The following is a 27,118-nucleotide window of genomic DNA, read 5'->3' as shown; positions in this document are numbered from 1 at the left end:
CGGGGCAGCCTGACCCGGGGCTGACATGGCTCCTCGCAGGCCTGTGACACCGTGTGGGCCGGACATGGGGGTGTGATCCGCCAGGATGGCGGGGTGCAGAGTGGCACCTGGCCCTGCCTCTCTCTCTCCAAAGCCTGTGTTCCTGCCCGCTGTCCTGTCTTGCCCGCGCCGCCCCAAGCCCTCCCTGGCCGCTCCGAGGAAGCAGGGCCCGAAGGACAACTTCCCTTTACGAGGGGAGGTCGGGAGGCTCGGGCAGGGGAAGTGACTCGGCCCTGGGCTTCAGAGGGACCGCTCCGTCGGCTCCTGTCACCTGTTTGGCTGTTTCCACTGAGTCACCTGGGAGTCTTGGGCGAGGCTGGGGGAGGGCCAGCCCAACTCTCCAGGCTGCTGTGGGGCTTCCTCTGTTTATGTGGCGCCTGGGCCCCGGGACCAGGTTGGAAACACACGTGTTGGACACCCAGGGTGGGCCAGCCTGGCTCCCGGGCTCACCTGCTCTGTGCGCAGACGTCAAGGCACACGCCTTCTTTGAAGGAAGGCGCCTCCTGGGGCCAGGCCCTGCCTCTGCACAGAAGCTAACATTTTTCCCGTTGCAAAGAAATACATACTTTTTTTTAAAAGAGAAAGGAAACTGTGCCCTTGGCAGGAAGAGGGTGGGTCAGGGCCAACAGTTGACGGAGGAGAAGCTCTTCAACAGGATGGCGGGGGGTGCGGTGTGGGTGTTGGGACCCCCTGCAGCTGGTGGCCGGGGAGGGGCCCGCGGGACCCCACGGGAGCCAGCGCCGGCCCCCTCCGTGCTCGCCGTGCCTTCGATGGGTGGCCGGGGCTGTGCTGGCAGGTGGGGGCCGCCGGGGCCTGCCGGGCTGAGGGGTTGCACCCTCCCGGAGTGGGGAGGGCACCTTTCCTGTTTCATGTCTTGTCTATAAATAGTGAAAGGATGTGGCTTTGCAGAGCTGATTGAGCACCTAGATTGCTTTCCTCAACAACGTACCAGTAATAACTCCATGCGCAGACAGCCCCATAAAACCCTGGCAGACGCGTTTCTCGGCGGGCTTACACCCCCTTCAGGTGCTGGCCAGCTCTGCTTGTCTTTTTTTTTTTCCAAAGCCAGTTTACAGGTGGGAAAAACTGAGGCCGGGCGGGGGGTGGGGGTCTGAAGCCAGCTTCTGTCAGCCCCCACTTCGCGTGCAGGTGTATCCACAGCTTCCCAGAGGCGTTGACAGGCAGCTGGCTTCGGGGCCTTGTGACTGTGGGGCCCATGTGTCTGATGGCCCTGAAGTTCCCCGGGATGGCGGGGCTTGACCGGCTCTGGGGGGCTGTGTGGCCCCCCCCATGCCCTGCCGTGCATGGTCTAGAAGATACAGAGCCAGCGTGGCTCTGGCTGGCTGGGCCCCCTCAGACACACAACCTGGGCCTCCGTTTCCCCCTCTGAACGTGAGGGAGTTCCCCTCCACGGCATCCCAGCAGGACCCTGGGACAGGCCTGTAAATGCCTGGGTGGGGGCGGGGGCGCGTGGCGGTCAGGCCAGGCCGCGCAGGAGGGCAGGTTCTGCGAGTCTGGGCCCCGCTCTAGGCTCTGGGGTTCTCACCAGCTGGCCCCCGGGGCCGGGCAGTGCCCGATGGGGAGGGCGTAGTGATGCACAGGTGTTCTGGAGGAGGGGCGGACAAGCAGAGGAAGGCCCTTTTCGGGAGCAGCCCGGGCCCTGGGGTGTCTCCTCGAGACGGGGCCCGCCCGCCCCCAGGACACAGAGGGGCTGAAGACTGGGGGGGATGGATACGTGTGTGGGTGTCTTGGTGATCAGTTATAGGCATCATGAATTTTGCTGCTTTAGCCACTTGAAGTGTGCGATTCGGGCACTTAATACGTTCCCAAGGCTGTGCCACCTCCAGCGTTGTCTGGCTCCGGAGCTTTGCCCCCCACCTCACCCCCACCACCCCCCGTCTCCCGCGCTGCCCTCGGGGCCCGCTGTCTGTCCCGCAGTTGGGTCCTGCAACATCACATCTCCTCTCCTACACGGTGGGGCCTGCGTCGGCCTCGCCCGCCCCAGCACCTCTAGGCCGGCCCCGCTAAGTAGGCCTCCCGTTCTCCCGGCCCCCGGCCCCGGCCACCACATGTCTGCTTTCTGCCTCTGGATTTGCCTGTCCTGGATGTTCCTGGGTCAGCTCAGAGTCACCTGGTGTGGCCCCGTAGAAGATGAGAGAGGGCTGGGGGCCTGGCCTCTCGCTCTTAGACACAGATGGGGTCCCTCCAGGTTGCCTTCTGGGCTAAGGGAGGCTCCATGTCTCCCGCAGGGCAGCGGAGTGGTCCCTCCCGGTCAGGCGGACTTGTGAGCGTTAGCATCCGGACTCACCCGCAGTTTGTGGGGGGGTTGCTTTCTCTGCATCTCTGAGACCCGTGGAATTCTGGGGCAGAAACTCTCCCCCGCGGTGTTTCACCATCGAGCGGTCCCTTCCGACCCTGCACCCACTGCTCCTAGGATGGAAGCATTCTGGCAAAGGTGGCCCCCAAAACGACTTTCCCCACTTTCCCCCAAGCTCAGGGGCAGGGATCAGCAGGGATCAGGATGTCACGTCATTAGCGCTTTAGGGTGAATGAGTTCGGTTAAGCATTGTGCTCTCCTTACTTCCTCCCTGATGCAGAGCTGCTTCTTTGAGTGGGTCGTGGACCCCTCTGGGAGGCCTGGCCTCTCCCACCACGCAGCCTGCCCCCTCTGGCCCCCACAGCCGTTTGTCGTGCTGTGGCTCTTGAGCTCTTCTGGGCTGGGGGCTTTCTCTGGAGGTCAGACCTGGGGCCCCCGAGCAATGGAGGCAGCTCTCGGGGGCTCACATTTCCAGGAAGAGTGCCTGGGGTCCTGGTTTCCAGTGGGCCTTGGGGAGACGCGTGCACTGGGGAGCCTGGCCTCTGATGCCCCCACCTGCAGTTCCCAAACCCGAGCGTCCCTCACACACAGCTGCCGGCCCCCAGCCGGGTCTCGGTCTGGGAGGCCCCCACGGCACTGGCCCAACTGCGGCTTTGGGCTCTTCACCCCAAGAGCTCCCCCCGCCAAGGTGGGGCCCCTCGACCACGGGATACTCGCCGACCCCCCTGGCTCCCCGTGCACAGGCTGCTCAGAGGTGGGTGGACGTGTGGGTGGGAGCCACCGAGGTGCTCGCCAGAGGAGTGGCCACGTCACAGTTTCTGGGCTGGGCTGGGGCTGGGGCCCGTCCTGGCCACCCCGTAGTGAGTGGGTGACAGGCTTCGTCCCCGGCTGTCCCAGCTTAGCGCTCACTGGGCTGGCCATCAGTCACGTGTGCTCGAGTGCTCCAGTTGGTGGTTCTGTTAAGCTGGGTGAGCGGTCCCCTTGTCCCTCTGTTGACGCTGTCGATTTGCTGAGCGAGCGGCTCCCCCATTGGGGAGCCAGGCGGATGGTCACGTCCATCCCACTGGGACAGCAGGGGCCCCTGGAGGCTGGGGCTTGAGAGGTGGCCACAGAATGTCTCAGACACCACCCCCCACCTGCCCTGAGATGTCTGGGACCCACGCGGGGTCTTGCGCCAGGGGGGTGGGAAGACGCTGCGGCAGCCCTTGGGCCCTTGGCTACTCCCTTCCCTGGGGACCCTTCCGGGCCTGGGCAGCCGCTTGGCTGCCGGCCCCCTGCCTTCTTCAGCCCACGGTGGTGGCCTGGCCTGGGTCACAGCTGAGCCACAAGCATCTGCCCAGGGGGCCAGAACCCAGGGCCCGGCCAGACCCGCTCTTGACCCTCCGCCGACCGGCCTGGGCTAAGGGAGCCCGCTTGGTGCGCCGGGCCCCGGGGAGGTGTTTGCCCCGGCCTGTGCCTAGCCCGGCGGCCCAGGACAGGAAGCTGCCAGGAGGGAGCAGCACAGACCTCCCACCAGCCCGGCCAGGCTGCCGGGGGCGGGGGGGGGGGGGGTAGCCGCTGCGGGACCGGGGGGGGGGGGGGTGGCGGGGGGAGAGTGGCAGCTGTCGGCATCTGGAAAGGTCTGTCCGGGCCTGCACAGCAGGGCCCGTCGTGGGGCTGGGGACCTGCCTCCCACCATTTCCTGTGTCAGTCGTTGGTGAGCGGAAACTGCACAGTTACTGGAAATGAGAGGTTTGGGGAAGAAGCCAGAGTTTTGAGTGTGTGTGTTTTTCCCTGACAGCTTTTCAGTAAGAGCGACGCTGAGCTCAGGCTGGGCGGTGGGGAGGGTCCTGCCGCACGTCCGTCCGCCCCTCGGGGCCTCTGTCTCCCCTCCCTCCGGGGAGGGCCTGGGTGAGGTGACTACCCTTGGGCCTTCCGGGTCAACCCAAGGGCTCGTCCACCTGTCAGCCTGGCTGGTCCCGGCTCCCCTGGGGCGGCCCACAGGGCGGGGCTCCCCCTCTGCACTTCCCCTCCGTGGTCAGAATGAGGGCGGCCTCAGCGCTGTCTGCTTGGGAGCCAGACGGGGCGGCCAGGCAGGGCTGTGCGTGCCGGCCTCTGCGTGTGGCCAGGGCTCAGGGCGTGGGGGCACCCTCCCCCGGTGGTCGGGGCCCGGGCTCTGGCACACCTGACCTGGGCCAGTGGTGGGGTGGGCACAGAGCCGGAAGTTGAGGCCAGAGCCTGGCGGGCGGCTCGAGGTTCTGGAAGGAGCTGCAGTGCCAGCTGGTTGCCCTGAGCGGGGCTTTCCCCCGTTCTAGCGCGCCGCTCCCGCTGAGCTGGCGTGTCGGCTCCCTCGGCAGCACGGGCTGTGGCATGGGCTTCCTTCTGCCACCTGGGCTGTGTGACCTTGGGCTGCCCACTCACCTCTCTGAGCTCCTTTCCCTCAGGGAGGATGGGGCCTGGCACCTTGAGCCAGGGGGGCATCCCACAGAGCTCCTGGCCGGTGGCGGTGCAGCCCTTGCGGCCTGTCGGGGGTGATTCTAGGTCAGTGTCCCCTTAAGGTCCATGTGGGCCCACACACGGCTCTAACACGGGTCGGTACCCCGATGGAACACATCGGTTGACTTTTAATCTGTCGGAGCCCTCCCCTCGTGCTCCGAGGCCTCATCCAGAAAGCTCCCCCAGACCGGGTCTGCCCCAGCATTTGGGCGAGCTCATGCTAGGGCAGAGGGTCAAGCCCAGCCTGAGAGCTGCCCACTTTCCCTGCAGGGAAAAGCCCTCCAGAGGGCCCCAGACCCATGTCAGCTGTCCCAGGACAGCTGGGTGTCCCCAGAGGGTGACCGCAGGCCCCACCCTCACCTCCTTGGCCCTGGGCCTGGGTTCCGTCTTCTGGCATTTGCTGCGTCCCAGGGCACCTTGGAGGCCGTCCTGGGCCCAAGGTGTCCGCAAGGGCTACACAGCCAGGTACGCGGGCCTGGGGGGCGTGGGGCCTGGTCTGTGGGGGCGGGCGTGCTCAGCGGCGTGAGTGGGCAGCAGAGGCCAGAGAGAAAGGGGCTGGGGAGCGGTGCAGGATGGGGGTGACCTCTGGGACCACCGCTGAGCCAGAGGCAGCCCACAGCTGGCCCTGCGGTTGTCCCAGCCGAGTGCAGCGGGGGCAGGCTGGCTGTGAGCTCCCGCCCGCTCGTGCCAGCACCTGTGGGCAGGAAAGCCCCCCGGGCCTGTGGAGGAGGGTGAACGGCCCTCCTGCTGGACGGGGCTGCAGAGGAGCCGGGGCCCCAGAGACGTCCCACCTGCCAGCTGGCTGGGAGGCTTCCTGATTCCCAGACCTCTCACCCGGAGCCCTACCCCCCACCCGGGTTTTGTGTTTCTCTGAGCTTGGGGGGGTAAGAATGCATTGTCTGCTGCAGCCCTCTGGGGCTGGGGCGGTCAGGTGAGAAACCCAGGCCTCCTGGGCAGGGCATCTGGGGTGCAGGGGACACACATGCTCTTTCCTCTACCCGTGGAGCTCCTGCTGGACCCGAAGCTGCCTCTGGGGGGGCGGGGGCGGCCCTGCTCTGACTGCCCCTGGGTGACTGGCTCCTGGTAAAGAGCTGCATTCAAGTCCAGGTGGTGCTGTGGGCATAACGTGCCTGAGGCCTGGTTTTCTTGTCTGTGAAATGGGCCCAGTGTGCACCTGCAGGGCCGTTGGGGGAGCCCGGCGAGGGGAAGCTGGGGGGCTCTAAGTACAGGTCCTATTTCATCATTCGGGAACCCACGTGAGGGGGTCCTTGGCATCCTCCCCAGACTCTGGACGAGCTCAAGTGCCCCTGAGTGTCCGCCCTGGCCGGCCAGGGGGTCGGGGTGTCACTAAGCAGCCTGTTCTCTCCCCACACCCCCTGAGACGGCATCTGCTCCTAGGAGTGGAGGCGGGAAGCTGCCAGAATCGTTTCTGGCTTTGGTGGGGAGCTCACTCTGCAATTGCTGACTTAATTAATCGAGTTTTGGATTAAGCCCTCCCTGTGGCCTCGTGAGCCTGTCGATTCCTTCATTGCATCTGAGCAACTGGGGGTGCGGGTCTGGGCTCCGCCTGCTTGGGAGCAGAGGCCCCTGCGGCTGGGGGAGGCAGTGGGCCTCCAGGAGAGGTCACACCTTCCAACCTTGTCTCTAGTTTGGGGCTCTGCCTTTTGGGGGACGGGGGGAGGATTCTCAGACTGTTCTCACATGCCTCACTGCCACAGGGCTCTCTTGTGACCCCGGGGGACCCTGTTCTTGCTGGCTCTGCCAACCAGCGGCCCTCCCCACCCCATGGGTGGGCCTGGGTCGCCTCTGTCCCCTGCTGCTGGGCCGTCTCAGGAAGCTGCTCGACCTCATACTGGCCTTTCCCTCCCTTCAGACCACTGGCCACTTCCCACGTCGAGGGTGGGGCAGCCCTGAGTGACACGGGGACAATGAGCCATTGGGGGCATTGTTTTCCCTGCAGTGGGAAAGGTGGCTTCCCAGGAGGGCAGGTTCATCCCCCACACAAAGGGCTTCCCCCAGAGCCGGGGAAGGAAGCCGTGCTTTTCCTGCATTTCCTCTACCCGGCATATTTTAGAGCGCCCAGCGATGCGACTTGGGGAAGAGATGCAAGACAAAGAGCCAGCCGTCCCGTCTGCAGCTGTTGGGGCCGGAAGGCCTGGGCCCCGGGTCGTGCGCAGGCCCCACGCCCCCACCTGCCCTGGGCTACTGGCCACCGCTGCCGTGCTGGTTTGGGGGGGTCCGTCTGTGTCAGCCCTCGCTGCCCCCCCCGAGGCCCTGGGAGCCACGGGCAGGGTCCCCCCCATGGGGCCCAGCAGCTGCAGAGGCTGGAGGGAGGCCACCGCTCAGCCAGGCGCCCACTGCCCCTGCTGGGATCACTTCTGGGGCCACACGCAGTGGAGGCAGTAACCCCCACACCTGAGCAGGGCACACCCCCCCACCCCACCCCACCCCCCCGCCGTGCCTGTCGAGGTGGGGAGGGGAGCCGGAGCAGAAAGGGGCAGAAGCCTGGAGGTTGCCGAGGGCCATGGTCAGGTGCCCCTGGAGCCCAGCAGAGCGCTGGCGGGGTTCCAGCTCAGCCGCAGACCCGTGTCTGGACAAGGCTTCTGCAGGTGTGAGAGGGGCCTGGGGACTTTTCACACCATGGCTCTTTGGGGACTCTGCGGGGGAAGGCAAGGGGCCAGTGCTCAGTCGTCCCAGTTCTCACATCTCCGTGGGGGTGCTCTCCCCCCAGCTGAGCTGCCCCGGCTGTTCCAGTGGGAAAGGACGCCAGGTCCCCGGGCAGGGCACGGTTGGGGGAGGCCCACTGAGGTCACCGAGCTCCCTGCGCAGCCTGCAGTCAGCACATCATCCCTCAGCCATTGCCTCCTGGAAGACGGTGGCCCCTGCTGGGGTTTGGGGGGGACTTGGACTGGCCTCTGCCCAAGGGGGGGCTGAGGTCTCAGAACTGCCCCCCCAAGCCTTGACCAGAGAAAGACTTGGGCTCACTGACCGCAGTACTCATGGCTGTACCTCTGGGGACCTCGGGTCCCATGCCTTTCTACGCTGGCCTCCGTCTGGCCCTGTAGCAAGGGGCCAGGAGCCTCCCCACCCAGTCCACGGGTGGCCCCATTTAGGTGGGCTGGGACGTGGGTGGTTCTCTTCTCCCCAGGCCAGGGTCTCAGAAACTCCTGGCCCAGCTGTCCAGGGGTGGGTGGGCCCTAGTTTTGTGTCCCGTGTCGGTGGTTTGGGTGGAAGGCGATGGGCCTTTGAGGAGCACCACAGGATTGGGCTCCAGCAGGATCAGGAAGCAGCCGTGTTCCCCACCCCTTGTGACCAGTGGACACCAGTGATGTTGACTTGGTTGGCCCATACACAGCAGGAGCCCAAGGGCCCCAGGCGCTTCCTGGGCAGCAGGCTCGTGGAGGGCCAGCAGGGGTGACGTGGGGAGGGGGCTTCTAGGCAGTCCGCTGCAGAGCCAGGGCCCTGTGGGGAGCAGGCAGCTTGGGGGCAGGGTCGGTGAGGAATGACCTCCTTGTTCTGCTCCCAAGTAACCATTCCGCGGCCAGGAGGCGCTGGCCCAGCTGGTGGCAGCGGCGGGAATTTGGGCTGGGAGCAGGCCTTCCCCGCTACCCTGGGGTCGTTCTGCTCGGGACAGGTTGAGTCGGTTAAGGAAGGGGTGCTAATTACATCCAGGTGGCTCTTTATAGCAAGGAGCCCGGGATGCAGGCTGCTCGGTGGGGTGGGCAGGGCAGGGCGTTCCCTGCGTCGGGAGGCGGGGGCCTTGCCCACCTTCGGAGTGCCCGCCCGAGCTCGTCCCGCTCCTGGCAGGGTGGGTCCCCTCTGGGCAGGCAAAGTCCTTGCGTCTCCACAGCTTTCCGTAAACACGTGTAGCTCAGCTGGTTCCGTCAGTATGTTCCCAGGGACGCGGTAAATCACGCACAGACCAAATCCAGCGCTGGCGAGAGTGAGTCCCCTCTGCCCAAATGGTCAGGTCACCGGGCGATGTGCACGAGGGCCCTCTGAGCACGTGCAGTTCCTTGACCTCCCCCCTCAGGGGAAACTGAGGCCCAGGCAGAGTGGGACGGAGATCCCCTCCTCCACCCGCCCCCCAAAGTTCCTCTGATCAAAGCACATTTCACCTGCGCCCCCAGGAAGCACCTGTCCTGGGGTATCTTGGGTTCCTCCTGCGGACAGAAGGAGGGGTACCACGTCACTGCCCCCCCAGCTGGCCAGGGTGCAGGGCCCCGTGCTCGCCTCTGGACCACAAACTCCTTGAGGGCAGAGCTGAGCACAGCACTCCTCACGACTCCCTCCCGCTCTCTCCTAGTCTGGGGCAAAGAGAGCTGTCATCTGTCCCCTGGGGGTGGCAGATGGCTGCTTAGCTTAGAAAGGAAAACAGCACAATTTAGAATTAGTCCCGGGTGAAAGGTCGCAGCAACATCTGCCTCCGGATGCTTTCTGGAGTCGCATTTCTATGGAGCAGTGCTGGCTGGGGAGGGCGGGAGTGAGCACAGTGGAAATACTGAGGCGGGGACAAAGCCGGGCCGGCCGAGGACAACAGGCCCGGCAGCCATTTGGCGCTCCTCCGCCCGGTCTGCCGGAAGCCTGGCCCCCCGTCGGCCCCCTCTGTGGCCCTGCCCCCGGAGCCCCCAGCCCACCTGTCAGTCACCTGCCGCGGCCAGCATGGGTTGGCTTGTCGGAGGGGCAGGCAGCACGGAGGGCGGGAGAAGGGCAGGTGGGGGAGCAGGTGCTGGGTGGCCTGGAGGAGGGGCGGTGAGGCGCGGGAGCCACGCAGTACGCTGGGCGGACCGTCCCTGTCCAGTCTGTAGGGGGCTCACCCCGGCTGTCTTGGGCTCGCCGCCCTGCCCGGACAGGAGGGGCGTGCGGGTCGGCAGGAGGTATCCCTCAGGCCCCCCGAGGCCCTGAGCCGGGCCCACTCTGGGAAGCCTCTCACTTTCCAGGCAGCTGTTGGGTGCCGCTCCCTTTGCCGGGCCCACGGCCCCTCCCCACCAGGCACTTACACCGACCCCCAGGACAGGCATTGAGGACAGAGGGTCCCTCCGGCCCCCTCGGGAAGTCTGGGTGCCATGGGCAGAGGGGGCCACAGGTGTCCATCCCCGGGGAGCTCCTGTGCTGTGGCCAGGTGGGCAGAGGTGTCCACAGGTGCAGAGGAGAGAGATGACTGGAGGCTGCCCGGAGCCGGGGGGGGCGCACAGTGGGGGCAGGATGGCCTCCAGGACTGGCCCAAAGGTGCTCCACCCGCCTCCAGTCCCAGACCCTGTGCCTGGCCTGGTCTTCCTCTTGGCTCAGGCTCCCAGCCAAGCCCCTGTACCTCGCACCCCACACTGCCCCACAAAGCACCTGCCTCCACTGCCCCTCCTCCAGGGGCCACCCCTCCCCTCGTGGCCCTGCCTGTCCTGGAGCTGGGGTGCTGGTGGTGGTGGCCACGTCCAGGCCCAGCCCGGGAGCCAGCCTGGGCCGGGCAGCATGCCTTCACGGTGCTGTCTGCCTGGCCTGGGCAGGAGTAGGGGAGACAATTGGCCTTCTCAGCCGCGGCTCCCCGCCCCCCCCCGCGGAGGAGCCCCCCTGGCCCCCTGCCCCACCCGCCCTGGTTGGCGGCCCGCCGCGCCCGGCTGGGATCAGCTGCTGCCCGCGTCCCCGGCCACAAGCGCACCTGCTCCCCGCCGGCCTTTGTCCATGCTAGTGACGCCTGATTTATTGGCGTATTTTCCCTCGCTGGCCCGGCATGACCCAGCCTCATTGGCTAGGATGCCACCCATCCAGGTGGGTTGTCCCACGGTCTTCCCACGGGGGTCCCCACTCCTGAGCCATAGCAGGGGGGCTGCTCACAGGGACACTGTCCCATGGCTGGAGGGTTTGGGGTGTGTATCCAGGCAGAGCCTTCCAGTCCATCTGGGGATGCCCAACATCTGGACAAGTTAGGGATCTGTCTAGTGGCAGGGGGGACCCAAGGACGCCCCCCAGGACCCCGAAGACTTCCCTGCCCTCAAGCCAGCAGGGCTTGGGCAGGGGGGATGTGGACAAGGCAAGCGCCCTCTACCCAGGACCCACCATCCTCCCGCTCCGTCAGTGGCTGGGAAAGAAAAAAGAGCCTTTTCTCCAAGTGGCGCGGTGGCTAGGTCCTGCCTGACAATGGAGGGCATTGATAGGTTGGGGGAGGTGCGGCCTGTCCCCCCACACCCATCCCCCGCCGCTCCACTCCGGGCTCCCAGTGCCACTCAGGCCGGAGCCGGAGCCCACGGTCGGTAACTCCCCGGAGTCCTGGAGCGTGGTCGTGCGGGAGTCCCCCGTGCCAGAGCCACCGGCCCCGTGGCCTGCTTCCCCACCAGGCTGGGCAGGAGCCTGACTCCGGCCTGAGTTACCTCCCCCGCCCCGCCCCGCCCCGCCCCGGGCGACCGGTTTTCTTGAAGCCAGTTGGTTTGGGACTGTTGGCTTCTGACAACAGATGGTGGGCCAGGGGGGCCATTTTGTGTCGTCCTTGTCGCCTTCCCCAAGCTGCCACCGCAGATAAAAACCTGCAGGGAGACAGACGCGTCCCAGGCCTTGGGGACAGACTGGGGAGCAGCCCACTGCTGAGAAATGCAGAGACTCCGAGACCCCGGCCCCCCAAACCGCCACCCCACCCATGCGGGTCTGGTTCTAGTCCCAGGGGCAGGCAGGAGGGGACGCAGCGAGGACCGGCAGGGGGCAGCCCCTTCTTGGCTGGGCTCTGGAAGATGGGATATTTCCATGCTCAGGAGAGCCCTCTCTTCATCCGGGGACCTGAGCTTCCCCGCCAGTACCCGCCTCTGCCGGGGGGTGGAGGCCCTGCCGACCCGGTGCCCAGAGCTGTGGGTGTGGCGTCCCGGCTGCCTTCCCAGGCCGCTGTGGGCCAGAGGCGGGCCAGGGGCACGTTATGCCTCAGAGCCTTCGCCCCTGGGAAGAACAATGCCTGGCCGGTCCCAGAGCCTTTACTGAGCTTTTCCCTCCAGTACAAGGCCACAAGGTGACCTCAGTGGGCAATTTATGGCCCAGGCTCCAGAAGCTGGGCCAACAGGTGGCCAAGGGGGGCCCTGGGGTGGGGGTAGCCTGCGCGGAGCCCCATCCCTGCAAGGAACCCGTGAGACGCCCCCCCTCCCAGTTTGTCCGCTCCTGTTGGAGCCCGAGCAGCATGTTCTGGGGCAGGGCACAGACCTGGCGGACATGGCAGCCTTCACCCCCAGCTCCCCAGCCCCGGGCTGGCTCACCGAGAGCTCAGGAAGGATGCTCTTCCGCGCACCTTGATTTCTCTTGCCATGAAATGGGTGTGTCTGCTCCCGGCTCATGTTGTCTGGACATTGTGAAGACTTGATCCCGAAAGGGAAAACCATATCTGGGCGCTGAGCGTGGGGGGGGGATGGGCGCCAACCATGTCCCAGTGGTATTCCCGTCAGGTAAGACCTCCAGCAGAAAGACGCCACATCGGAAAGGAAATGGGAGACGATCTGCTGCGTCTTGGCCCTCGTACGTTCACGATTGCGTCCGTAGTGAAAGCAGAAAAGCCGTGAGCCCCCAGAACAGAAGAGCGTCAGAGCGCTCCTTCGCGGGGAGTGGCTGGGACCCGCCTTGTGGCCCCTTCCTGCTGGCTCGTCCAGGCGCTCATGCAGACGCTCGCGAGGGTTTTGAAACCCAGGCCGGGCCTCGCTATGCGTTCTCGTCTCCAGCCCGTTGCCCCAATTAACAGAATCTTTTTTTTTTATTGAGGTGAAATTCATTGAATGTAACGTTAACCACTTTAAAGTGTGCAGCTCAGTGGTGTTTGGCACATGCGTGCTCTTGTGCAGCCTCCCCCCTGGACCCAGATCATTCAGCTGCCCCCTGAGGAGCCCCCGGCCCGGCCTTGCGCCCCGCCCGGGGTGGGGCCCGACAGCCACCGCGCTCCCCGGGGGCAGCCACGACCCCCACAGATGCCGGTGCTGGGTGATGGGGGCGGCTGGCCGGGGCGCCGGCGCGAGTAACCACTCTGCTGTGTCTGCCGCAGCTGCAGCGGGGCCTTCGTGGGCCAGCGATGCCAGGCGCCCAGCCCCTGCCTCAGCGCCCCCTGCAAGAACGCCGGGACGTGCCACGTGGTGGACCGCGGAGGCCTGGTGGACTACGTCTGCACCTGCCGCCTGGGCTTCTCCGGGCCCCTCTGCCTGACGCCCCAAGACAACGCCTGCCTCTCCACCCCCTGTCGCAACGGGGGCACCTGTGACCTGCTCACGCTCACCGAGTACAAGTGCCGCTGCCCCCCGGGCTGGTCAGGTGAGAGAGGGCGGCAGGTGGCGGCCCCGAGGACCCTCAGACGCTGGCCCTGCCCCGGCTGCCCACGTGCCGTGACGAGCGGGGCAGATGCCCGGTCGGTCTGTGGAGCTGGGAGAGGCTCCAGAGCTTCCTTCAGGTCGCTGGGGTCGGTGACTCCTACGCTAGAGTCCCCACGCCCCTTCCCAGCCCTGAAGTTGTCCGGTTGTGGCTGCCCTGCTCCAGGGCCCCCACTCCTCCCTGCCCCCGTGAGGAAGGGGGTCCTGTGTCTCATCCTGTGCTCGGGGGTGGGCCAGCCTCCGTCGGGGGCTCTGACGCTGCGTGGGGCTCTGGAGGGGTCACACCGGGTCAGGTCTCGAGGCCGCCCCCCCCCCCGCCAGCCGTGCGTCCTGGGAACCTCGGTCCCTGTCCACAGACAGATGGCCGTGTCCTGCCGTGGGTCCTGGGGACTAAAGAGAGGATGCTGGTAGGTCCGTGCCAGGCTGGCTCCTCCACGGTGCCTGGAAGCCGCCCCCCCGGGGCCTGGAGGAGGCCTGGCCGCGGGCAGCCAGAAGGCCCGCGTGACCCGCTCACTGCCCCTCGCCCACCAGGGAAGACGTGCCAGCAGGCCGACCCGTGCGCCTCCAACCCGTGTGCCAATGGCGGCCAGTGCCTGCCCTTCGAGGCTTCGTACATCTGCGGCTGCCCGCACGGCTTCCACGGCCCCACCTGCAGGCAGGACGTGAATGAGTGCAGCCAGAACCCCCGGCTCTGCCAGAACGGGGGCACCTGCCACAACGAGGTCGGCTCCTACCGCTGCACCTGCCGCACCTCCCACACCGGCCCCCACTGCGAGCTGCCCTACGTGCCCTGCAGCCCCTCCCCCTGCCAGAACGGGGGCACCTGCCGCCCCACGGGGGACACCACCCACGAGTGCGCCTGCCTGCCAGGTACCGTCCCGCCGGTCTCCCCGCTGCCGCTGGCAGGCCCCGAGGGGGACCCAGGGGTGTGGGAACAGGGGCGGGTCTGGAAAGGGTACCGGTCAGGCAGCGGCTTGAATCGGGGTCCAGGTGTCACCCCGGTCCCTGGCCATCCCACTTCTGCCTGGGGGTGGGGTCTGCTGTGACCCCCAACACTTCCACCCCCCCCGCCCCCTGTACCAGGGACCCGGGGTCCCTGCAGCCCCCAGGGCAGGCTCGTCAGTGAGATGCGGCCCTGGGTGAATCGGGCTGGACAGATGTGCCCTCCCTGGGGGTCCTGCCCTCGTGGCCCCTGGCCCTTCGCCCTGCTCGGTGCCTCCTTGGGTGGTGGGCATGAGCCCCCCCCTTGAATTCCCTGGAAACCTTGTGCCAGTTGTGAAACTCACCACAGCCTGGCTGGGACACTTGGCTTGCGTCGCCCTGGGCCTCCCGTTTCGCTGGGGCACGTGACTACCCCCCGCTGGCTTGTCTCCCGTGGGTGTGGGGGACGGCGAGGGGCAGCCAGCCATGGCCGCTGGCCCTGTTGCACGGGCTGGTCTTCGCATCACAGCTTTTGAGTCCGTTTTGCTGATGATGATCTAAAAATAATACTGACAGGAGGGTTGCCAACCTCGTAGACGTCAGCCGCATGCCTTGGCAGTTAGGTGGGCCTGGGGCAGGGGAGGAGGAGAGCCAAGAAGGGGGGGTCGCGGGGTTTGGGTGCCGGGAGTGCAGGGGTACCGGGAGGACTGCCCCAGCCGTCATACTGCGTGGACCCTGCAAAGGGGAAGTGGCCTGCCTGCCGGCCACATAGCCCTGGGCTCATCACCGCACCATCCGCCTTTGCGTGCAGACGCCAGGCACGTGCATTTCCTGGGCAGCGCTGGGTGTTTCCCTCGCCACCTGACCGCCCAGTGCTGCTGGCTGTTCGGCTCTCCCCGGGAGCTGAGAGCTACGCCCAGTTGCCAGGCCCACCCCTGGGTTCTGGGTTCAGATGTGTTTTTGCTGGCCCGGTGACCTCGGGCCTGGGACCTCCCATCCAGCCGCGTGGCTCAAGAGGGGACTGCCCCCTTGGGGCTACAGCGAGGGCCAGAGGATGCGGGGTGTGGGGGACCCGCCGGAGGATACCCCATGCCTGGAGCTCGTGTGCCCCACTGCACCATAGGAGATCCTCCAAGACACGGGGAAAAGCCGTGCTCGAGGTCCACTCTAGCACACGTGGGAGTCACAGCTCGGGCTCTGGGCTCCCATCAGGGGTGCTCCCTCCAAAACACTGTCCACTTCGCACTTCGGCTCTTCCAGGCCTCCTGCTTTTGCCCCCCACAGCACGGGTAGGGTGGAGGGCCCCGAGGGAGGAGACTGGCTCTCCAAGGGCAAGAGAGGAGTTCAAAGGCATCCCGGGAGGGGCATTAATTAGTAACCGGCTGCAGGTTTGGGCTCCTGCCCAGCACACCTTTCTTGGTTGATGATTGAACGAGCGGGACTTGAGCGCGTTAATGTCTGACTGGCGTGGAGGCCATGTGGCGGAGGCTGGCCCCACGCTGGGGAACCACACCTCTGTTCCTGGGAAGCTGAGGGCCACGTGTGTGCACTGCCTCCTGAAGTCCCCTGCCCGGAGCCTCCCTAGCCCCAGGGCAGTCCCCTAAGATGCGGCACGTGATGCGGCCCCACGGGGCGCCCTGGGAGCCCTCGCGTGGTGCCGGCCTGGAGGCAGCCACAGGGAGCTCGGCTACAGAAGGATGTTTCCAGGAGCACCTCCAGAGTCCCATGTTCCCAAGTCCCTGTCTATTTAGCCGGCCCTGGGCCAAGCGATTCACGAGAGGAACGTGTCACCTGCGGGCTCTGGAGTGGGGGGCCTGGTCACACGGGGAGCAGGGAGAGCAGGGGACAGGGCCTGGACCCCAAGGGCCCCAGGGCGGTGGGCACCCCAGCACAGGCCACGGAGGGGCAGCACCCCGCCCAGAGCAGGGCATGTGGGTCCAGCCAGGGAGACGCCGGAGCAGGCCCATGCCGCCCGACCCTGCGGCCAGGGCCTGACCGGGCTCCCGGCTCCTCCCGCCGCAGGCTTCACCGGCCAGAACTGCGAGGAGAACGTGGATGACTGTCCCGGCAACAATTGCAAGAACGGAGGTGCTTGCGTGGACGGCGTAAACACCTACAACTGCCGCTGTCCCCCAGAGTGGACAGGTGCGCGCCGGGACCGGCTTTGGGGGAGGGGGCTCCCAGCCCGGTCTAGCCCGGGGGATGTGTGGCCGGGTTCTGAGGTCCCCACCCCAGCGGCCACACCGCCTGCCGCAGTTGGGCTCCCTGGGTTTGGGCCCAGCCTGGGGCTCGCGTCTGGGGATGGCGGACAAGCGTGCCCCCCCCCCCGAGCCCCTGTGCCCGCAGCAGAGCAGAGGCTCGGGCTGGCGGCGGGCGGAGGCTTCCCGGGGGAAGCAGACCCCGCGCCTCGCGGTCCAGGGCCCTGGCGGCATTCGCCCAGCCCGACGGCCTCGGCCCCCGCCCCCCGCAGGTCAGTACTGCACCGAGGATGTGGATGAGTGCCAGCTCATGCCCAACGCCTGCCAGAACGGCGGCACCTGCCACAACAGCCACGGCGGCTACAACTGCGTGTGCGTCAACGGCTGGACGGGCGAGGACTGCAGCGAGAACATTGACGACTGCGCCAGCGCCGCCTGCTTCCACGGCGCCACCTGCCACGACCGCGTGGCCTCCTTCTACTGCGAGTGTCCCCACGGCCGCACGGGTGAGTGCCAGCAGGGGCCGGGGCGCACCGTCCCCCGGACGCGCGGCTGTGGCGGCTGGAGGGAGGAGGGCCGGGGGCGCAGGGGGGCAGGCCCGCTGCTGACGAGCCTGCCGGAGCGACCCGGTCGTCGTGGGCCTGACGGGGCCGCTGGGCAGCGTGGCCGTGGGGGGCCTGCCGTCCCCAGGCTGGGGCGGGGGCCCCGCTGACCGCCGCCGTCCCGCCCAGGCCTGCTCTGCCACTTGAACGACGCTTGCATCAGCAACCCCTGCAACGAGGGCTCCAACTGTGACACCAACCCCGTGAATGGCAAAGCCATCTGCACCTGCCCCTCGGGGTACACGGGGCCGGCCTGCAGCCAGGACGTGGACGAGTGCTCGCTGGGTGCGTCGGGGCGGCCGGCAGTGGGGGAGGCTGCTGGACGGGCGTTCCTGGTCTGGTGGGGGCGGCGGTCCTGCCCCACGACGGCCCGGAGATCAGGGTGCCTGAAGCAGCCTCTCACCGGAGCCGCGTGCCCCCTGCCCCCCACCAGGTGCCAACCCCTGTGAGCACGCGGGCAAGTGCATCAACACGCTGGGCTCCTTCGAGTGCCAGTGTCTACAAGGCTACACCGGCCCCCGCTGCGAGATCGACGTCAATGAGTGCATCTCGAACCCGTGTCAGAATGATGCCACCTGCCTGGACCAGATCGGGGAGTTCCAGTGCATCTGCATGCCCGGTACGTGGAGCCAGCCTCCGGCCCGTCGGGGTGGGCCCTGCAGCGCCCCGGCCTCCACAGCCGCCCGGGCCAGCCCCCGGGGCACCAGCCCACAGAGCAGCACCAGGGCTGGGTGGGAGGGTGGGCCCCGGGGTGCCAGGCGAGCCGTGGGAGGGCACGCGTGGGGGTGCTGGGTGGTCGGCTCCGTGGGCAGCAGGAGCCGGGGGCCTTTTCTCTGCGCAGAGCCCCCAGCTGTGGTGGGCCGGCTGAGGCTGTTCATGGGCCCCGTGCCCCCTCACCATCCCCACCCCCAGGCTACGAGGGCGTGCACTGTGAGGTCAACACGGACGAGTGTGCCAGTAGCCCCTGTCTCCAGAACGGCCGCTGCCTGGACAAAATCAACGAGTTTCTGTGCGAGTGCTCCACGGGTGAGGCCCGCCCCCTCAGGGCTGCCGCCGAGCCCGCCCTCCCCGGGGGCACTGGCCCAGGAGCCCTGACGCTCCGCTGGGGGGCCCTGGGCTTCGTCCTGCACGAGCCTCTCCCTACAGGGGCCCCAGGGGCGGGCCTGCAGGGACTTCACCTCAGGAACGACTGGGCCAGGCTGGGCAGGGGGTGCTGGCCCCCCGCCTTGCTGGGGGGGGCAAGGGGCACTCAGGGCCCAGAAATCCTCCTGGGTGCTGTGGTTCCCTGGGGACGAGTGCCCTGGGAGCAGCAGTGTACTCCCCAGACCCCCGAGGGGCGTAGGTGGGCAAGAGGTGCCAGCCCGGCGCTCGGAGGGCTCGCAGCTGGGAGGGAGTCGGCCTGGCCTGCGCCCCCCGCAGCGGGCATGACCCGTCATGGACAGTGGACGTGGCCCACAGTGGACGTGACCGTCAGGAGGGCCTGAGGAGCTTGGGGCAGGCGGGATCTGTAGGTCCAGGGGCACCGGGCCCCGGGAGGCATTTGCAGGTCAGAGCCTGGGCCTGCAGGGTATAAATCGGCCATCGCAGATACTGGGGACCTCATTCACAGCCCGACACGGTTGTAGCCGTGGCGGCTGGGGTCAGTCGGGGAAAGGGCTCTTCTTAGAGGGGCAGGAGCTGAAAGGGGGCAAGAAGAGAGATAGGAGGTCTCCTGAGCTCTGGCCGCAGCAGGCTTTGGGGAGCCTATCCCAGGAAGTCCCTGCTCTGGTCCAGCTGGGACTCAGCCGGGGGCCCCCGGCACCCACTGCATCTGATGGCAGCCCTCCCCCGGCCCCAGGCTTCACCGGACATCTGTGTCAGTATGACGTGGACGAGTGTGCAAGCACGCCCTGCAAGAATGGCGCCAAGTGCCTGGACGGGCCCAACACCTACACCTGCGTGTGCACAGAAGGTGTGGGGCCCGGGGAAGGGGGCGGGGGGCCGCCCGTGAGGAACAGCACGCTCCAGTCCTCCCCTTCGGGAGCATGAGAGCGCCAGGTCCGCTTGGCGGCCTTCCGGGAGCAGCCGCCCTGACGCCCCGGGCCCCGCCCTGCAGGCTACACGGGGCCGCACTGCGAGGTGGACATCGACGAGTGTGACCCCGATCCGTGCCACTATGGGGTGTGCAAGGATGGGGTGGCCACCTTCACCTGCCTGTGCCGGCCGGGCTACACGGGCCACCACTGCGAGAGCAACATCAACGAGTGCCACAGCCAGCCCTGCCAGCACGGCGGCACCTGCCAGGACCGCGACAACGCCTATCTCTGCTCCTGCCTCAAGGGGACCACAGGTGCCTGGGGCGCGGGGGCGGGGCGCGGGGCGGGGCACGCGGGGGGCGGGGGGCTGACCGCAGTGCTGCCCACCGCCAGGACCCAACTGTGAGACGAACCTGGACGACTGCGTCAGCAGCCCCTGCGACTCGGGCACGTGCCTGGACAAGATCGACGGCTACGAGTGTGCGTGCGAGCCCGGCTACACGGGTGAGTGGCCCGCGCGCTCCGTCCCCCCCGGGCCCTGGCGGGCCAGCTCGGGCAGCGGAGAGCAGGGTGCTGCCGGTGGCGGCCGACTGCGGCGGGGAGCGCGGGGACCCGGGGCTCTGACCAGCGCTGGGATGGGCACCCTCGAGCCTCTGTCCCTGGTCAGAGCCAGAGTCCTGGGCGCACGTCCTGTGTCTGCCGCCACCACCATCCACCGTGGAGGCCCGTCTGGGCTGTCGGGATGCTGCGGGCCCTGTGCCCGGGGCCACTGCGCTCGCGTGGGAAGCCCCGGCTGAGCCGGCTTACGCCTCAGGAGGACCAGGGAGGGGCGTTGGGTGTCCTCCCCCGTTCAGCAGAGGGGGAAACCGGGGCTCTGGGGCCAGAATCTGCTCACCGAAGCTTGTCCTCTCCTGGGGGGTTCGGGGGGCCCTGGGGTGTGGGTGTCTGAGCTCCCACCCCCGCCCACAGGGAGCATGTGCAACGTGAACATCGACGAGTGCGCGGGCAACCCCTGCCATCACGGGGGTACCTGTGAGGACGGCGTCAACAGCTTCACGTGCCGCTGCCCCGAGGGCTACCACGGCCCCACGTGCCTGTCCGAGGTCAACGAGTGCAGCAGCGACCCCTGCATCCACGGGGCCTGCCGGGACAGCCTCAACGGGTAGGCGCGGGCGGGGGCGCTGTGGGGGGAGCAGAGCCGCACACGGGCCGCAGCCGCGCCCCCCACCGGCACATGGTTGGCCCGGCCCTCCTCCCCAGAGCCTGGCGTGGGCACGGTCGGCTCAGGGTGCAGGTCTCGGTGACCCGAGGCGCGTGTGCGGGCTCTCCGCACCCCGCGTTTCTGTGACGTGCTCACCTGTCTCGTTTCTCGTCCTGGCTGCTGAGCTAGCTTCCGAACCGTAGTGGGGAAAGGGGCGTTTTGAACCACACCGGAGTTCACATTAACGAGGGGGCTGCGGTCACCAAAAGACGGGCGCCTGGGGGGCCAGCCATGTGACCTCCCAGCAGGGGAGGGGGGCAGGAGGTTGAGTTAAGTCCCAAGGCCAGAGATTGGATCAGGCTCGCCCGTGTCACCCAGGGGTTGAGAGAGCTTCCGGGCACGTGGACGCGCTGGGAGGCCTGGTCCCCCCCGTGCCTCATCCCGTGCGTTTCTCCCATTCAGTTGCTCCTGAGGTTCAACTTGTATTAACCGCTAACCCGGCAAGTACACTTTCTCTGAGTGCTGTGAGCCGTTCCGGCATGTCCGCAGTCTCAAGGAGAGGGTCTCGGGACCCCCAGTTTATGGGTGACAGCCCGGCCACGTGGTGGGCGTCTGATGTGGGCGCCGTGTGTGAGCCTGAGCCCGTCTCCCATGGCGTCTGTGCCGACACCAGTACTTGAGTGTAGGACACCCAGAGCTGGGGAACCGGTCGGCGTGGGAGAAGCGCACACGCGGCGTCGGCAGGGCGAGGGCACGGGGCGGCTGGAGCTTGCTTTGTCTCTGACACGCGCTGCGTGCCCAGCGCTGCCCTGTGGAGGTGGGCTGTTGACGTGGCCAGGGAGCCCTTGCTCTCTGTTCAAGGCCACGTGGGGGCCGAGTGGCACGTGGCCTGACCCCGGCCTGGGTGAGGCGCTGTCCCAGAGGTGGCGTAACCCCTGTCTCGGGTGAGGGGGGTGCTGTTACCCCCACTCTAAGGGGCTCTGAGGGCCGGAGTGGACCAGCCCCTCTGTGGCGTCGGACCACAGGACGGTGGCAGAGCTGGGAGCACGGGCGCACATGAGCCGCTCTGTGGTCCGCTCTGCAGGTACAAGTGTGACTGTGACCCCGGGTGGAGCGGAGCCAACTGTGATGTGAACAACGACGAGTGTGAGTCCAACCCGTGTGCGAACGGCGGCGCCTGCCGAGACATGACCAGCGGCTACGTGTGCACCTGCCGCGAGGGCTTCAGTGGTGAGGAGCGGGCCGGGCGGGGGGCTCTGGGGCCACCGCGCTGCCTCCCTCCCGCTGTGGGCACCAGCTGCCGCCGGGATGGGCGCGGCGCGGGGCTCTGCCTGCAGCCTGGGCGGCAACGAGGGTCCTACGGCAGGATCCTTCCACGGCCCCACGGTGACGGGCTCGCCGACCACTGGCTCTCTCTCTCCAGGCCCCAACTGCCAAACCAACATCAACGAGTGTGCATCCAACCCGTGCCTGAACCAGGGCTCGTGCATCGATGACGTGGCCGGGTACAAGTGCAACTGTCCACTGCCCTACACAGGTGAGGGCGGGCTGGCGGGCCCCGGGCTGCCGGGGGGCAGTGCTGTGGCACAGCATGGCTTTCTCGGGGCTGGCCTGGCCACACTCGGGCCTCCCCCCGCGGCTGTCCTTGCCAGATTCACAGCAAACACAGGACGCTGGGGAGACGTTGTACTAGGAGTCTGTCCCAGACAGTTGGTGTGGCGGCCAGCCCGCCCGGGAGCTGGGGTCCTCCGCAGCAGAGACAGGAGCTGGGCCTGGGCGGTTGGGCTCCGTGGCCCGGTGTCCACACTGCATAGGCCCCTGGGGGCCAAGCGGCACCCCCCCCCCACCTTGCTGGCCGGGCTTGAGGGATCCCTTTGACGGCGGGCCTTCTTTGTGTCGGGGAACAAGGAGCCCTCTGTGAGGGCTGAGCGAGGCGGGAGGCGTTTCCCCGGGCGTCCCGGCGTCCGCCGTTGGCCCGGCCAGCAGGATCGCAGGAAATGGTCCCCTCTGTGGAGGAGATTTACGGGGGGCTAAGACACAGAAGTCCACAACCACTCCTGCCACTGGGTCCCACTGGGAGTGGGCAGAGGGCGCTGCCACTGGGGACGGTTTCAGGACTGCCGCCGAGCCTGGAGGTCCGGAGGCGGCCCCATCTGGCCAGGCAGGTGGGGTGGGGGCCTGGGCCTGTGCTGGCAGTTAGGCGGGCTGTGGCCGCTGTGGCCACGGGCCACATGGCCAGTGTGGTATTTTCGTGGACCGAAGCCGGGGGCCTGGATTTTCTCTCCTGCATGGGTGAGGAAGCTCCCGGCTGATAGCCGCCCAGGGGCCCCCTCGCTGGGGCGCACGGGTCCCTCTCGGACACAGTATCAGAGGCTGGCGGGCCTGGTGGGGAGGAGCCAGCCTGTGCTGACCGGCTTCCCGTCTGCCCACTTCCTGCTTCCCTCTGCACAATTGTCGGAAACTCTGGCGAATTTCCTGCCTGCCTAGGTCACCATGGAAACAGATAGAAAGAAAGGCTCTGGAAAATCACCCCAGCAGGCCAGGGAGATAATGGGCCACGGGGAAGATAGCGCTTCCTTTCTTCCCCGGGAATCGGCCCCCACGGCTGTAAACAGGAAGGCTGTCTGCTGGGCTCTTGTGGAGGAAAGTCACCCCAATGTGACATGCTCCTAGCGAGACTCCCTTCCCCGTGCCGGGGTCCTGTGCCGCTGGGGCTCCTTCCCTGCTGCCCAGCCTCTGCTCGGTGGCTTCCGTGGCCTCCGTGACCGGGCGCTGGCTGCCCGTGGCACAGAGCCCTTGGGAAGAGCTCCCAGGCCTCCTGGAGGCCAGGAGAGGGTGTGAGGCTGGAAGCAGGCCGGGCCCCTGTGACGTGGTCGGGGGCCGCCAGTCCGATCCCAAGGGGTTGAGACCCAGGCTGTATCCTGCAGGGACTGTCGGGGAGCTGGGTGTCTCTCTCGTCTGTCTTTAGGCCCCTGGTTTGGGTCCTGACCCAGCCAGGAGCTTGCCTGGAGTCCCAGTGCAGCCCCATTCACCCACCACAGGGCCAGCCACTGGGAGATGCTGTGGGGCGTGGACCCTCCGAGCCAGGGCTCCCTGGGTCTCAGCACTTGTTCTCCTTCCTGTTAGGAGCCACATGTGAGGTGGTGCTGGCCCCGTGCGCCCCCGGCCCCTGCAGAAACGGGGGCGTGTGCAAAGAGTCCGAGGACTATGAGAGTTTCTCCTGCATCTGCCCCACGGGCTGGCAAGGTGAGGCCTCCTGCCCCGCGGCCCTGCCGGGGTGTGTCCCCCTGGGGCAGGAGGCCCGGAGATGAGCCAGCGGGTAGCAGAGCCATCTGCAGGGCCTCTGGAAGCAGAAATGGGCCTGCTGGGGCCCTTCCCACCCTGCATTTCTATCATCTGCTTGGCCTGAGGTTGGGGGGGTGGCGAGTCAGAGAGCCCTTCCTTCCTGGGGTGTCCCCAGAGGACTGTCCTGGGGCACAGGAGGCCCCGCTGTTGGGAGGATGGGGGAGAGGCCTGGACGGCGGGGGCTGAACCCACACCCCCCCTTCCCCCCAGGACAGACCTGTGAGGTCGACATTAACGAGTGTGTGAAGAGCCCGTGCCGCAACGGGGCCTCGTGCCAGAACACCAACGGCGGTTACCGCTGCCGCTGCCGCGCGGGCTACACGGGGCACAACTGCGAGACGGACGTGGACGACTGCCGGCCAAGTGAGTGGCCCGGCCGGCTCGGCCCCTCTGAGCTGCTCCTGGACCGGCCGTTTCTTGGGTGGCCGTGGGGCAGGGAGCTGGCTGAGATCCAATGGGAGGACCGATGTGGCAAGCGCCTGGGGGCACGCCCGGGTCACACTGCAGGAAGTGCTGGGGGTAGCCTCACGTGGACCGAGGAGGGTGGTCCTGGGTGGCCCCAGAAGCCTCCAGAGCCAGACTGCCGGCACCGCCCAGTGGGTTCTGGGAGCTCCTCCACCCGGCGTGTCCTTACCGGTCCTTATTGTGACCCCACCAAGGAGCGGGGCTCTCGGCCCCCAACCCTGGGTCAGAGAACACTGAGACCCGAGAAACCAAGCGTCTTATCTGGCGCCACCAAGCAAGCAGGGGAGATGGTGACGCCGGCCCTGTTGGTCCTTAAGCCTATCTGTCCGCCCTGCCCTGGAGCCTGGGGCCTGGGGGTGTGTGGGGGAGCGTGGGCCCCCAGGTTCGGCCCCCCGGCAGGGCGGTGGTGCCAACCCTCAGCCAGCCTCAGCCAGCCTGCCTGTCCCCTCCCAGACCCATGCCACAACGGCGGTTCCTGCACCGATGGCGTCAACACCGCCTTCTGCGACTGCCTGCCCGGCTTCCGGGGGGCTTTCTGCGAGGAGGACATCAACGAGTGCGCCAGCAACCCGTGCCGCCACGGCGCCAATTGCACGGACTGCGTGGACAGCTACACCTGCACCTGCCCCACGGGCTTCAGCGGGATCCACTGTGAGAACAACACGCCCGACTGCACGGAGAGGTGAGTGCTGCGCGGGGCGCCCCGGGACGCAGGCCGGGGGCATCCACCGGGCCGGCTCTCACTGCCCGTCCAGTGTCCCCTGTGTCCTCAAGGGTGCTTGTCCGCTGGCCCGTGTGAGAACCAGGAGCCCTGGCAGTTTCTCCTGAAGATCTGGTGCGCCCCCTCCTATCCCACTGCGCCAGCTCCGTGACCCATCTTGTTTCCTTTTTTGCCTGGGCTGCCAGGAAACTCCGCACTCAGTGTTCTCGTCCTTTGTTTCCGACATGGTCCTCTCCCGCGGTAGCCGCGCGGGTTCTGGTTTCGTTCTCGTTTTTCCGTTCACCGCCACGTGCCCGTGTTGTGAAGAAGGCAGAGGAAGCGGGTGGCGGGTGGCGGGAGAGCCCGAGGCCCCCGGCCCTGAGGTCAGCCAGGCTCCTCCCCGCCTGCTCTGGCTGTTGGGCCCCTCCCGCCACAGTGTGAGTCGAGGGGGAGCTGCCCGGGCAGGGCCCCCAGCCCCGCTCACCCGTCTCCCCTGCCGCTTGCTCACCTGCAGCTCTTGCTTTAATGGCGGCACCTGTGTGGATGGCATCAACTCCTTCACCTGCCTGTGTCCGCCGGGCTTCACGGGCAGCTACTGTCAGCACGACATCAACGAGTGCGACTCGCGGCCCTGCCTGCACGGTGGCACCTGCCAGGACAGCTACGGGACCTACAAGTGCACCTGCCCGCAGGGCTACACGGGCCTCAACTGCCAGGTGAGCCAGCGGGCTGCAGGGGGGCCCGGCAGGAGGCCGCGGCGGGGCGCCCGCCCCCAGCGCACCGTCACAGCCACGCTGCCGGGCCCCGCTCACGCGGCTTCCCCACGCCGCTGGGGAAGGCGGGGGGCTAGGCGGGCGGGGTGGCCGTGGTCACGTGGCTCGCGGGGACCCCCGATTGCCAGCCCAGGGCCCGGCCCCAGGCCGTGCTGCCTCCAAAGGAAGCAAGTGGGGAGCGGGGCCTCTTGGGTCAGGACCAGAGGTTTATGGAGAGAGAGCAAGAAGCAGGGGAGGAAGGCAGCTGAAAACCAGCTTTGTTATAGAAAATATGCAAAAATATTAAAGATGTATTTTTACTGAAGATTTTCACGTAAGATACTTGTTACAAAAACTCCCAACAGAGTAGTTTACTTCCGAAGAAAAATCTTTCTTCAAGGAAAGGCGGCTCTGGATTAGCCGAGGGCCCAGAGAAAGGGAGCAAGCCCCCCCGCCCCACCCCCAGGCGGCTCCCGAGCCAGGGTGGGGGGGGCGGGGGGTCCCACAGGCCTCAGCTTCCAGGTCTGTAGGTGGGCTGCCCACCGTGGGCGCAGGGCTGTCTGGCAGAAGTGTGTTGCGCTCTGCCAGGGGGCCGGGCCAGGTGGGGAGTGTGAGTACGGGCGCCCCCTGCCGTCCCCAGAGCCTCGTGCGCTGGTGCGACTCCTCGCCCTGCAAGAACGGCGGCAGGTGCTGGCAGACCAACACGCGGTACCGCTGCGAGTGCCACAGCGGCTGGACCGGCCTCTACTGCGACGTGCCCAACGTGTCCTGTGAGGTGGCCGCCCAGCGCCAAGGTAACCGGCCGCACCCCCCCCCCGGGTCCCCCAGCTGCGGCCCCAGGCCTCATGCCCCTGCCCTCTGCCTCCCCACAGACATCAACGTCACCCACCTGTGCCGGAACGGGGGGCTCTGCATGGACGCGGGCAACACCCATCATTGCCGTTGCCAGGCGGGCTACACGGGCAGCTACTGCGAGGACCAGGTGGACGAGTGCTCACCCAGCCCCTGCCAGAATGGGGCCACCTGCACCGACTACCCGGGTGGCTACTCCTGTGAGGTGGGCACCCGTCCTGGGGGAGGGGCGGTCTGCTGGGACTGTCACCACATGCCAGGCCCTAGGCTGCGAGCAAGCACAGCAGGGAAGACTAAACCCCACAGGTGCGGTCCCAGGAAGGGAGGGCTGTGATGATCAGGGAAGACTGCCTGGTGGAGGTGTCGGTGGAAGAGGAAGACTACATAGAAATATGGGGGGTTTCCCTCTGGGCCCCCTTCCCCAGAGCTTTCCCTCTGGGCCCAGCTGACAACTGCCCTGAGGCCCCCACCTCTATTCCACGAGACAAGCTCTAGCCCGTGCTCTGGGCAGTGACTCTCAGCTTGCTAGGGCCCTTCTCAGAGTCCACTAGGTGGAGGTCTCTCTCTGGGTTGACCGGGTGTGAGGAACTCAAGCCTTTGCTGGTCAAGAGGGTAGCTTGTGTGATCCCCTGTCGGCCCACACAGGGTGCGGAGGGCCACATCCCCGCTTCCCACTGAGCCACGGGCCCCCACCCCTTGTTTGTTTCCCTGCACAGTGCGTGGCCGGCTACCACGGGGTGAACTGCTCCGAGGAGATCAATGAGTGTGTGTCGCAGCCATGCCAGAACGGGGGCACCTGCATCGACCTCACCAACACCTACAAGTGCTCCTGTCCCCGGGGCACACAGGGTGAGGACTGGCCACAGCCCAGGGCTGGGGTCCAGGGACAAGTGGGCGCGTCGGGCGTTAGCCACAAGC

The 27,118-nt window shown here is 67.2% G+C and overlaps 1 protein-coding gene across 1 annotated transcript in view; it reads left to right on the top strand.

The window, feature by feature from the left end:
• NOTCH1 (notch receptor 1) overlaps positions 1-27,118 on the top strand; it is a 43,990-nt gene that overhangs the window by 5,364 nt on the left and 11,508 nt on the right. The window contains exons 3-22 of the mRNA XM_036095267.2: positions 12,831-13,093; positions 13,681-14,019; positions 16,093-16,215; positions 16,541-16,774; positions 17,000-17,155; positions 17,304-17,489; positions 17,783-17,896; positions 18,708-18,821; positions 18,966-19,199; positions 19,279-19,389; positions 19,855-20,047; positions 21,171-21,316; positions 21,510-21,623; positions 23,213-23,332; positions 23,642-23,794; positions 24,350-24,578; positions 25,111-25,312; positions 25,989-26,142; positions 26,221-26,405; positions 26,917-27,049. Coding sequence (XP_035951160.1) covers positions 12,831-13,093; positions 13,681-14,019; positions 16,093-16,215; positions 16,541-16,774; positions 17,000-17,155; positions 17,304-17,489; positions 17,783-17,896; positions 18,708-18,821; positions 18,966-19,199; positions 19,279-19,389; positions 19,855-20,047; positions 21,171-21,316; positions 21,510-21,623; positions 23,213-23,332; positions 23,642-23,794; positions 24,350-24,578; positions 25,111-25,312; positions 25,989-26,142; positions 26,221-26,405; positions 26,917-27,049 — 3,503 coding nt within the window. The remainder of the gene's footprint in view (positions 1-12,830; positions 13,094-13,680; positions 14,020-16,092; positions 16,216-16,540; positions 16,775-16,999; positions 17,156-17,303; positions 17,490-17,782; positions 17,897-18,707; positions 18,822-18,965; positions 19,200-19,278; positions 19,390-19,854; positions 20,048-21,170; positions 21,317-21,509; positions 21,624-23,212; positions 23,333-23,641; positions 23,795-24,349; positions 24,579-25,110; positions 25,313-25,988; positions 26,143-26,220; positions 26,406-26,916; positions 27,050-27,118) is intronic.

The sequence above is a fragment of the Halichoerus grypus genome, chromosome 14 (genome assembly GCF_964656455.1).
Source record: "Halichoerus grypus chromosome 14, mHalGry1.hap1.1, whole genome shotgun sequence".
Taxonomy (NCBI): Eukaryota; Metazoa; Chordata; class Mammalia; order Carnivora; family Phocidae; genus Halichoerus; species Halichoerus grypus.
This window is presented reverse-complemented; position numbering and strand designations above follow the sequence as displayed.